Raw genomic sequence first — 12,794 nt, forward strand, 5'->3', positions numbered from 1 at the left:
TTGAGTTATCTGCGTATCTCCAAACTTAAAAGTTTATGACTTGAATTTCTCTATCGAAATGGATCTTGCGATCAGATACATGTTTCGGGGATTCTGAGAGCTTAGAACTGGCTCTCTGAAACATAGATTATCTTTGTAAGTTTATAACAGACGGGAAAAAATGCTCACTTGATAATTGAATTATTGCTCATGATAAAACTAATCAATATTACATTGCTCTTGCAAGAAGGCTGTCTTAGAATATACAGTCCTCAACTACAAAGATGAAAAACACTGGGATTTAATGAACCTTTAGGAAAAGGTTAAGAACCCAATTTACATAAACTGGTTTGCTCATATATTAAAATTAGATTAGAGGATGATTAAAATATGTTCATTCTAACAGGAGTCAAATGCCCACACCTGTAGCTTTCCGATAACTTAATTTTCTGATGCTCTTAACATTTTCTTATTCCCCTGAGAATTCCTGAGTCACATTAGTTTGCTTAATAAAACACACAGACAAGCAAATCTTGTTCACTGCATTTAAACTGCGTGTTGAAATACTGGCAGATACGGTCTGTTGCCTTGTAGTTTTCATAAAAAGATTACAAAATAATAAAACATAATTCATACTCTATTTTAAAGGTGTTTTTCAATTTTATGAATTTAATAATAACTATTAGTCAAAAACCAATAAATAATCTCTAGAAATTCGCAAAGCCCATAGCCGTTCTGGAGATGTTAGAAAATCTCGCCTTCGTTTTCATGTTGGTTTGGAAGCATAGATTCTACATTTCTGTGGAATAAGAATAGATTTGATAATGACCAAAACCACATTACCAGTAATAAAGGAGGAAGAGAAAGTTGGGCAGCGTGATGGCTAGCTGGATTCCTTGCCAATTGGGGATGAAGTAGGCAATTCCAGGGAGAATTATGATTCCAAGGGTGAAGAACATTTGGATCACTATTCCCACAATCCTCCTTTGTTTTGAACCTACTATTTCTGTCACTGAAGGAAAACAAACAGAGAGGTTAGGGAAGCTCAAGACCAGCTCCAAAACAAACGGACAAACAAACAAACAAACAGACGTTACACCTGTGACATCCATCCATCAGCGGCGCTAGAATACTATACAGGACTCTCAAAGGTCCCGAAGCTTCCTTAGGCACTGCCCTGATGGGGATGTGCTTCCCAGACAGCTCAGGTCCCTTCCTCTCCCCCTCTTCTCTGCGTTATCAACAAGCATATGCCATCCTCCTACACACCCAGCCCAGCACCCTTCCGGGCATACAAAGAATATATGTGTTGGTTTTAGGAAAGCTTAGACGATGACTATTTTGAAAAGTAATTGTAAGTATCAAAACATAACTATAATGAAGTGGCTAGATTTTATCACAGTCTTTAAAGATTTGCATATTACAGTCTCTTTAGGTGATTCATCATGGACATTAGATTCTACAGATAAATTTTTCACTGTCACAAGAGAGTTTCTATCAAATGATAATTCTCTCCACAGTGTTGGACCTTTCATTTGTGTGATATTTCTTTGAAAATCACATGAGGGATTTTACTGTTGGCATCCTTTCCTCCCCTCCCCTCCTGCTGATCTGTTTCTATCTGTCCCTAATTCCATTCTGATCATCCTGGCGTATGTTACCTTATTGCTGCCCTAAGATCACAACCAGGAAAACTCACCTAGACTGGGGTCTCCTTAAAAACGCTTCATAGTCCAAAGTTATCCCTTCTGCCCCACCCATCAACCGTCAGTCCCCCCAGCTCTCTCTCTCCTTCCTCGCCCACGAAAAGATCTTCAAAGGGTCCCCAAAGTGGGCACCCCAAAGAGGGGCTGTCCAGCAGTAACAGAAGTGAGTGGAAGCCCACAGATCTGGGGTGATAATCAAAGAGGAGGCTTCGTATTTCCCTGGTCACAAATCCACCATGACTTTGAGTGGGTGCCCACCCAAGACACTACTGGAAAGGTAGCAGCCAGGACCTTCCCCAGTAATAGGAGCAAAGAGAAGTTTTTCTTTCCTCACACTCAGACGTCCAACTTTCTAGGTATGGAAGATAGCAAAGGGTTACAAATGAACTTCTCGTTTTCAGGCCATATCGCCTGCACGGCAAAAAGTTCTCCACTTGTGCGGAAGGAATAGAATTAAAGAAATAATATTGGAGAGCACAGCAATGTTATCTCAAACTGTATCACAGAAATACATGGAAAATGCTTTAAAAATGTTTCAAGGGGGAATTCCCTGGTGGTCCAGTGGTTAGGACTCTGTGCTTTCACTGCTGAACACCTGGATTCAATCCCTGGTCAGGGAACTAAGATCCCACAATCCACGTGGCACAGCCAAAAAAAAAAAAAAGTTTCAAGGAACTACTGATGTTTTTCTAAAGATTAGTCTCTAAGAAAACAAAGCAAGAAACCAGGTGATAACCGTATGGCCGTGCTAGAAAGTGGTTCACCCCAGTATTTGGTGAGAGTCCATACTTGGTTCCCAAAACAAGATGGAACTTTAATTTCTAAAGAGTCAGCGTCTTGCCCACGGCATCCTCCCATTTGCAGAAATAACGTGGCAGCAGTGAAGCCTCGCCATACTTGCTGGAGGAAGGCTGACCAGCGGGACTTCTCACCCACCTAACTCTGGTTCTCAAACAGACAAGGAGGCGTAGCCAGCTCTTACCAATCACGTAGCAAGTCATCCACGTTCCCTTTCCAAACACGCCTTGTAGGAAGCGGAAGACCACAAACACAGGGAAATTGGGTGCAAATGCCACCACAACACCAGCAATGCCAACACCGAAACAGGATATTAAGTAAATGACTATTCGGCCGTACCTTTTGGAGAAAGAGAAAGGATGAGATTACCTTAAACGTTTTCTTCAATACAATGAGAAGACTCTCACTGCAAGTGTTGCTAAAGTAGGTTTAAGTACAGAATTTGTGTCCTTTATAGGTTCATTATTACCATGTCAAGGATCGCTGAAAATGCTACTCTTTGTTTTATAGCAAAGCCAGGGCAAATGAAAACATATGCCTCTGAAATGACATTACAAAATTTAAAGCATGGAATGCATCCTTTGGGACTGCAGTTTCCAAAGAGATGACCCTCTCCATTACAACGTTTTTTTCCCATACAGTCACTCCAGTGGCACAGCTTGGACACTTCCTAGCATTTCTGTGGGTGGGGTCAGAGGAGAAAGGGACAGAAAGAAGCCAAAATGGTCATGACAGCCAGGAGGCCTGGCCTTCTGGCTCAAGTCATGCAACTTTGGGTGAATTCCTTAAACAATTCAAGATGCAGGTTTTGTTTGTTTGCTTGTGATTTTTTCTCTTTTCTCTTTTCTACAGTGAGGTTGTAGAGACCAAACTGAGATGCTAATGTGAAAGCTCATTACAAACTATCAAGTTCACAATAAATGCGATTTATTCTTAAGTTTTGTGTTTTACTTTCACCATTTACGTAGCCATTATTAAAGCGCTTAGGCAAAAGACACAGGTTACCGTGGGCAATATTCTGAGAGTCTGATGCTAAGTGGTTCAGTATAGCTGTGCCAGATTATTGGCTGGTGAAGCCCTGTCATCAACGACCTTTGAGAGATTTGATTCAAAGACATTTTCCCATAGAAATTTCCATCAAATTCACACAGCATCTTGCTTCAGAGTCTCCAGAGACACAAGTAGTCTCGGTTTACCTAGGTTTTAAAATTCACTCTCTGCCCTTCCCACTCTCCTCTCACAGATATAGGACCTACTCAATTGCTTCTTGTCCTTTCCTTCAAGAACATAAGAGACTGAAGGAGCTGAAAGATGGTCAGCCCCGAGGTGAGGCAGCATTATTCACGGCTCTGTCTTCCTCCCCAAAGTACCGGGTCACATCTGAGGACAGATGCTCAGCCCCTCCTGGAACACAGGTAGGAAAAGCCCCCTCCTTTAGTCAAGTTACTTTAGTTTGAAGATATGTTGATTGGCTGTGAAAGAGAAACATGCCGAAGAAGCAAAACCTAATGCTTAAATTAGGAAGAGTAACAACAAAATGAAAGAAATACATATTGAAAATCTGTAACTCAATTCCAAACGGCAGCCAGTTAGGAAAGAGAGGGTTGTGTGCGGAAGATTAAGGAAGGAAAAATGAATTGAAAAGGCTGTAAGGAAACAGTAGGAAAGACACAGATAAAAGACAAGGAGAGAGCACCAGACACAGAGGATTAAGGAGGACGTCACATGCCGAGGAGGGCTGGGGGACAACACAAGAAAAAGACGACAGAGGAAGGGACGGGAACCAAAGGTGCTACCCATTTTGAAGTCCTGGTCTGGTCAAGTGCAGACCACCAACTGCCTACAGGATTGGGGGCATTTTGTCTTGAATTCTGCAATTAACTGCCGTTCTCAGCTCTGCAAGAGACACTCCCAGCCCTGCCCACTGCGAGCAGGGTCACGCTGACCCACTGATGCTGGGCTGGAGTGCTGGGAGCAACAGTGAGCCAGACATGGGGGACAGGGAGAACTGTTAAATCACTGCAAGTCTGTTCATACCGAGAACTGGGATAAAGGGACAGTTAAACAGGAGTACAACAACCTACATCAATAATGTCTGAAACGGGGACATCTGAAGAGAGAGCACGACTGTCTTGAATATATACACTCACTTTGTGCCTACCATTAACTGGTATATTTGTGTATTCATGGATCTTCAAGAATAGATCAAATTCTTTTCATGGTTTTTGGAAAACTTTTTTTTTGCAGAGTTTTTAATTTGTAGAATAAATACAAAAATTTGTTTTAATTAAATGAAACAAATTTGTAAGGGGGCGACCTTATGACTAAATTCATCAAACCGCGATCAGCGAGTTACCGAAGCCCATGGAAGCACCTCCACGGCATCCAGCCAGCCAGCCGTGGGCCCCGCCATGAAGTCACGGCCTTGCTGCTCTGTGTTTCCTCTCAGATGCATTCAGACCCCAGGGGAGCAGCCCCAACCTTTTGTACAGTTCAAGGGGTGAGGAGACGAAGCTTACGAAGGAAGGAATTGGTGCAGCCCCACAGGTATGAAGGTCCCAAGTGGAGGAATTCAGATTTTTTTCCAAAATTAGCAAGAATAGTTTTCTAACAGTTAACATGAAACATCTTCCTCTCCACAGGTACACATCATTTTCTAGATGTAAACTGGCTGCCACACCCATGCCTACCTGTCCGCTGCATAGCCCAAGGTGAACGCCCCGGCCAGGAAGCCCAGGTTTAGGATGGCTTGTGTGAGGTCCAGCATCCACGCATTGACACACACGAGGTCGAACTGGGAAAACAAAGAAAACACATGGGAGACGGAGACGTGTGGCAATGCTTACCCTCAAGACACCTGATCATCTGTCCAGACCAGTGATCCTTAAACATTTTTGCTCATATGCTCCTTAAATAAAAATTTTAAGTGTATCGCAGATATTTTTACAGTGATATATAAACGTCCTCTTTATCAGTTTCGCTATCTGCCACGGATGTAATTTTCAGTACACTACAAAGGCTGACATTTTTCAATCGTTCTCTCAACTGTATCTGATAGAGTACTATAGCCACGTGACGCCTACCACCATCCAGTGAAAACCAAGTTCTTCAACAGCCTAAAATTTGACACTAATCTGTTTTCTCTTTGAATTCTTATTTTCATTCCCACATACATATATCCTAATATTTTTTGTAGAAAATGTGTTTTGTGTTCATGTGTATTATGTTAATGGACAGGTAAATAAATACTTCTGCATGTAATAAATTATGTACATAAATTGACGTTTAATTAACATGTTTTTCTGTGACAATGTTTCTAACTATTAGAATCCTTTCTGATTGGGTTATAACAGTTACTTTTAGAACACAATTGACAAAAACATAACATATGAAGAATCTTGAAAAAGAATTATTACTCAGGAGTAAAATTTTGTTGGAAATGCACTGCCCCTTTTCTAGAAGAATGTTAAAAAAGCCCGGGGTTTTCCACTTAGTTCATGTAATCTGTGGTTGAAGATTTTTTATTACTAGAATGAGTTAGGGCTCAACATCAATTCTATTCCTGTTTTTCATTTTTATAAATTTATGTGCCAAGAAAACTTGTCTGTATAAATAAATTAATGGGAATGGAGAGAGTTTTGTTACAGTATTGTTACTCAATTCTTTTGCTTCCTTCTCAATGCCAAGATTTACAGAATAATCTATCATCAAAATTATTTTTAACTTTTCTATTAACCAACATGCCATTTAAGACTCCTACAGTCTTGCTGTCAGGAAAGAAATGGAAACCACCAGACTTACAAAAAGTTGTTTAATCAAATCATTAGGGTCATTTACTTTCTTTCTTAGTTACTTTCTTACCAATATTCCAAACTGTCCCACTGTTTGGTTCCCCACAGGTTTTAAAACCCCAGGTCAATACATCATAGGAAGATGGAAGAGAGGTAGGAGTCCTTCCTCAAAGGGGGAGAAGGATGTTAGGAAAAGACCTGTATCCTCATCATGTACATATCCTCAGACAGATCCATTTTGGACATATGTGCATTGAGGCTCTGAAAACTGATTCCCTTCAAAGTAGCCAGGCCCTCTACCTTGTGATTTTCTCTGCACACCTCCAAATGGTATGCTTGCCTCAGTGTGAAGACCACTGCTCTAGACTGTAGCATGATGAGAAAATTAATGCTGTTGGAATAGGAGTTGTGAGTGGTCTTATAGATACAGATTCAGAAGCAAACTGTAATAATATTTATTTATAGAACCTGACTTGTCTTGATTCTACAGCTAATGACCTGTCGACTAACACAGCTGGAAAAAAAAAAACTGGGGTCAGTAGTAGCTGGCTCACTTCATAGACTTACTGAAAAGATTTATGCAGATTAAAGAAGTAAGAATATACACATATATGCATAGTAGGAGTAACTTAAAAGAGATTTATTGTCAATGTAGGTACTGGTTTTCCAAAGCAGAACAATTTCATTTTAAGTAAACTTGCAGATGATTATTTTATCTGAAATAATTTCCCATTAGAATGAAACATATAAAGGATGCAATTAAAGTATATAAAATCTCAGAGGTCAAACAGGTGATTTAACCGCCAGAGAAAGTATTTTGACACAGAAAAATGTCAGCCAGTGTCAAATATAACCTCTCAAATCCTCCAGCTGAGCTTCAGATAACTTGGTTAACTAAAGATAGAGGAATGTTTTTCACAGATGACACAGCAAGGCCCAGCAAGATCTATCCTTTTATGAACATACTTAGCTGCTTTTGAATTGCGTGAATTAAAATACCCCGAAATACTCTTTAAACACAAAGGTATTCTCTAATATAAAACCAGTGATCTTGGATTTCCCTGGTGGCACAGCAGTTAAGAATCCGCCTGCCAATGCAGGGAACACGGGTTCGATCCCTGGTCCGGGAAGATCCCACATGCCGTGGAGCAACTAAGCCCGTGCGCCACAACTACTGAGCCTGTGCTCTAGAGCCCGCGAGCCACAACTACTGAAGCCCACACGCCTAGGGGCCGTGCTCCGCCACAAGAGAAGCCACCGCAATAAGAAGCTCACGCACTGCAACAAGGAGTAGCCCCCGCTCTCCGCAACTAGAGAAAGCCCGTGCGCAGCAATAAAGACACAATGCAGCCAAAAATAAATAAATAAATTTATTTTTTAAAAAAGTGATCTTTTTCACTCTCCCATAAAAGAAATTGTCAAAAAGGATTTTTTTTTGTATTTTGTATCACAACAAAATTAATTTAAAATAAATGTTTAGGGCTTCCCTGGTGGCGCAGTGGTTGAGAGTCCACCTGCCGATGCAGGGGACACGGGTTCGTGCCCTGGTCCGGGAAGATCCCACATGCTGTGGAGCGGCTGGGCCCGTGAGCCATGGCCGCTGAGCCTGTGCGTCCAGAGCCTGAGCTCTGCAACGGGAGAGGCCACAACAGTGAGAGGCCCGCGTACTGCAAATAAATAGATAAATAGAATAAAGTAAAATAAAATAAAATAAATGTTTAAGTGGTTAAAGTGCTATGATAACTTAGTTTCTAAAGCACTATGATACCATCCAGACCACATATTGTCAGTCCTCTATACTTTGTTTTGCATCTCAGATGCTGGAGGAGTGGAAACTACAATTCTCAGAATCCTTGCCAGCAGGGGTTCTGTTTAGGTTCTGCCAGTAGGGGGCGCTGGTGCAAGATCAGAAGGCAGGTAGTGGGGATTCTGCTTCTGGCTGTGGCAGCAGCACTGGCTCCAACTGTAGCAGTGACAACAGTCAGTGCTTTTAACCACTCCCCGGCTACACAGGGGCAAATGCTGTGGAGCAGGGCAGGGGTTCTGCAGGAGCTGTCTTTCCTTGCTTTTCTAGCCTTTCCACAACAGCTCAAACCCAAATCCTTTTATTCAATCCCTTCCCGCTTGAAATACCTAGCCTAGTTTCTCTTTTCATGACTGGGAGCCTGCCATCTTTCAAAAGCACAAAAGAAATTAATATAAACAAATTACATACCTTTAAAAGAAATGCACACACACACACATTTAGGTTCCCAGTAGGGAACAGACACTGCAGTCACAAGGATGGAAGGGCTTGGTTCTGACTCTTGCACGTACAGTCAGGAGTCAGACCCCTGCCTCCTGGGGCTGGTGCTTCCTAATCGGCTCTGAGCTCGCTGCCTGCTGCCAAAACAGCTCTGGGTCTGAGATATGTTTTTGATTCTAGAGAGAGGTTGGCATGTACCAAAGCCAATGAACGTCATAGGCTGAAGACTTTTTCCTGAAATAAAGTACTAAAAGCTGTTTGTAGTTACCAGGGAGACCTAAAACCCATCTCTTGTCAAATTTAACTAAGTTTGAATCAAAGACACAAGCATTTACGTCTGTCCTAAGGCAATCTTCCAAGAACAAGGGAAGCATCTCCTTTTTTTTTCCTAAGTGTACATATTTCCTAAGTGTACAAGTTATTTTTAAATGCTCATAAAATGCTCATAAATCCAGGTGTACCCATCCTGTTAATTTTCTTTTAAAGTCACTTTTATTTAAATTTCAAGTCATTTTTACACAAAGAGAATTACTCCCCTTCGCATGAGCAGAAAGCCAATCTGATAAAAGATTCAAACAACTGTTCATGGAATGCTGGAAGGGATCACATTGCTTCATTTTGCAGAAAGCACAACTCTAGCCTAATTAGATACTTTCGAAGAGCTTCCAACCAAGTGATTTTTTTAGCTTTTCCTAGTCATTAAAATCCAAATAGACATTATGTTAACTTGGGTTGTCGTGATAAAATGCTGGAGCAGGTCATCATCAGATCTATGCTCAAGTTTTGATTTCTAAATTATCCTTAGAACCAGAGTAACAGAATATCTTCCAAATACAAAGGCCAAAGGTAGGAAATAAGGTAAAAATAATGCAGGGATGCAAGAGACTTAGGACCTCAGGAGGGGGGCTTGCCCGCTCCTGAAACCACAGGGAATGACCCCCTGATGACCAGCAGCTGGCTTTTCCATAGATGTCTCGTTTAGCCTTCTTGAACAAATTCTCACGTGAGAGATTCTAAGTTTAGAGGAACATCACGGTATTTGACTCCAGTGTGCCTTTGGTTTGACCACCGGGTGTAGGGTGCCTCTGGCTACATTTAGCACTGGCCAGACAATCACACGTTGACCCCCATGGATGGATTCCATTTCTAATCAACAAGCTGCCACCACAGAGCCTAATAATGGTTAAAAATAGTGTAATCATAAAGAAAATCATTTGGGTTGGGTCTCCATGAGGGGGAAGGATGTCATTATTAATTCTAGTTTCAATGAAAATTTCTTTAACATGATCCGACAGCATTAGTTGGGTATCTTAATACCAAAAAGTGAATGCTTTTCTGATCCGTATGAAGCATCATGATGAGCTGCAGGTAGGAAAACTAATCATCAGGTATTTACAGCTTCCAGTGGTGGGCCTGGCATCATGCAGACGAGGCTGGGAGCAGTACCAGGGATGAGCAGGCTTTGCTTCTGCCTCTGTAAGGAGCTTATTATACGGCTTAGAGAGCCAGGATCCATTCATGGGCAGCCAATGCAGAGGAATTGAGATCTGAATGGAATGGGATTGACTCTAAATGCGTGAGGGTCTCAGGGAAAGAAAGGACTGCTGGGACCCAGAGCAGTCAGATTCGTGAAGAAGGTGGGACATAAACAGATCCTTCAACAATGAGTTGCATTTAGAAGGGAAAAAAAGGGAAAAGAAGGGTACTGAGCAGGGCGATGGGCAGCCGAGGCTCAAGGACGGAAGCGTGCGGGCCAATGAGGTTCAGATCTGCCTGCAGCAGTGGAGGTGCCAGGCTCAGGTTTGAAGCTGAAGAACCACCTGTGTCTGTGCCCCCAGCGGGGAAGGGGGCGCAGGTTCCGCAGGGACAGAGTTTCTTATTCAGGACACCAGAGGCATCGAGAGAGCTCACAACAGGGAGGAGGAAGTTCTAAAAGCTAGAGGAAGAGTCTGGAAGGTTGCAAATGGAGAGGTCCAGAGCAGAAGCCCTGGTCCCGGGACAGAACGAGATTCCAAGGAGATGATAGCAAGACTCAGAGACGAGACAGGAAACCCAAGAGTCTGCAACAATCACCTAGAACAGGTGATTTCACAGGCATAAAGAGGCACCACTGTGTGATGCAAGGTTTATAGAGCATCACCTGTCATATCAGCTGCTCTCCAAGGTGGATAATAAAAATAATGCCTCATCATTTATTAACGGAAGACCTTCGTGACTCACCCTCAAATCAACGTTCAAGCTGTTTTATTTCTTTGTAGTGAAGACAAGCAATTACTCATCTGAAAATGTTTACGATTTCTCTAAATAACTGAGACTATGTGAAGATGAGAGGAAGATGACAGGCTCTGAATCTGGACAGATCTAAGGGCAGAGAGGAACCGCGGCTCTGGAGTCAGCCCAGGTGTCGATCTAACACTCCTAGCTTTGTGTCCCTTGGTGATTTTCTTAGTGTCTTTAACCCTCTGTGTCCCTATCTATAAAATGAGGGTAAGAACTGGACTGATGCTGTCACTCAGGTAATATATGTAAAGTACTTAGCCCAATGCCCGAGATATTAAATACCTAATAAACGTTCCCAATTGCTTTATGATTACTGATCTAATGTTGATGATAATAAATAGCATAATGAATGGTTTTATTTTTTTTTTAATAAATGTATTATTTATTTATTTTTGGCTGCATTGGGTCTTCGTTGCTGCGCACGGGCTTTCTCCAGTTGTGGCAAGCGGGGACTACTCTTTGCTGCAGTGCATGGGCTTCTCATTGTGGTGGCTTCTCTTGTTGCGGAGCATGGGCTCTAGGTACGCGGGCTCAGTAGTTGTGGCTCGCAAGCTCTAGGGTGCAGGCTCAGCAGTTGTGGCACACAGACTTAGTTGCTCCACCGCATGTGGGATCTTCCCAGACCAAGGATCCAACCCACGTCCCCTGCATTGGCAGGCGGATTCTCAACCACTGCACCACCAGGGAAGTCCCAATGAGTGGCTTTAAAATGTGGTTTTCAACACTGACTGCTCGTTAAAATGACTTGGAGTAAGTGAAAACAAGCCTAAGCTCCGCTCCAGACCAATTAAATCAGAATCTAGTCTAACAAGAAGGTGGGTTTGAAAACCACTCGTAGGGAGCTTATCAGTGATTTACACGCCTGCTGGCGGGCAGTTAATTGTTGCACATTGTACCGCGTTGAATAGTGTTCTCCCCACCCCTCCCCCAATTTACGTCTATCTGGAACCTCAGAAGATGATCTTATTCGGAAAGAGCGTTTTTGCAGATATAATTAGTTAAGATGAGGTCACACTGGATCAGGGTGGGCCCTAATCCAGTGACTGGTGTCCTCATAAGAAGAGGAAGCAGAGGCACAGACACACACCTGGGGGGGACACCATGGGAAGACATAGGCAGAGATTGGAATGATGCATCTACAAGCTAAGGACCACCAAGGGTGGCCTGTGTGTTTGCTTGCTAGGGTTGCCATGATGCAGTGTGGCTTAAGCAACAGAAATTTATTTCCTCACAGTTCTGGAGGCTCGAAGTCTGAGATCAAGGTGTCAACACAGTTGGTTTCTTCTGAGGCCTCTCTCCTTAGTTTGAAGACAGCTGTCTTCTCCCTCTGTCTTTACCTGGTCTTCCTCTGTGTGTATCTATGTCCTAATCTCCTTCTAACAAGGTCATTAGCCACTTGGATTAGGGCCCACCTGAACAACCTCATTCCAACTTAATTTCCCCTTTAAAGAATCTGAAAAAAAGTGGATATATGTATATGTATAACTGAATCACTTTGCTGTACACCTGAAAATAACACAACATTGTAAGTCAACTATACTCCAATATAAAATAAAAATTAGGGGCTTCCCTGGTGGCGCAGTGGTTGAGAGTCCGCCTGCCGATGCAGGGGACATGGGTTCGTGCCCCGGTCCGGGAAGATCCCACATGCCACAGAGCGGCTGGGCCCGCGAGCCATGGCCGCTGAACCTGCGCGTCCGGAGCCTGTGCTCCGCGACGGGAGAGGCCACAACAGTGAGAGGCCCGCGTACCGCAAAAATAAATAAGTAAATAAAATTAAAATTAAATTTAAAAAATAAGGCTTAGGGAAGCCATTGAAGGATTAAAAAAAAAAGACTCTATCTCCAAAGACAATCACGTTCTGAGGTGCATAGGAATTTGGGGGGGTTATATCTCAGCCCATAACAGCAGCCAACCCTGGAAGTTACCAGAGAGGTATGGAGCGGATTCTCCCCTAGAGCCTACGGAGGAAGCAGGCCTTGCTGACACCTTGCT

The 12,794-nt window shown here is 42.7% G+C and overlaps 1 protein-coding gene across 1 annotated transcript in view; it reads right to left on the bottom strand.

Moving 5' to 3' along the window:
• SLC22A3 (solute carrier family 22 member 3) overlaps positions 1-12,794 on the bottom strand; it is an 89,066-nt gene that overhangs the window by 43,894 nt on the left and 32,378 nt on the right. The window contains exons 2-4 of the mRNA XM_082855875.1: positions 5,174-5,277; positions 2,668-2,822; positions 823-991 (exon numbers count right to left, since the gene is read on the bottom strand). Of these exons, the coding sequence (XP_082712001.1) occupies positions 823-991; positions 2,668-2,822; positions 5,174-5,277 (428 nt within the window). The remainder of the gene's footprint in view (positions 1-822; positions 992-2,667; positions 2,823-5,173; positions 5,278-12,794) is intronic.

Source organism: Leucopleurus acutus (genome assembly GCF_964270905.1).
Source record: "Leucopleurus acutus genome assembly, chromosome: 15".
NCBI lineage: Eukaryota > Metazoa > Chordata > Mammalia > Artiodactyla > Delphinidae > Leucopleurus > Leucopleurus acutus.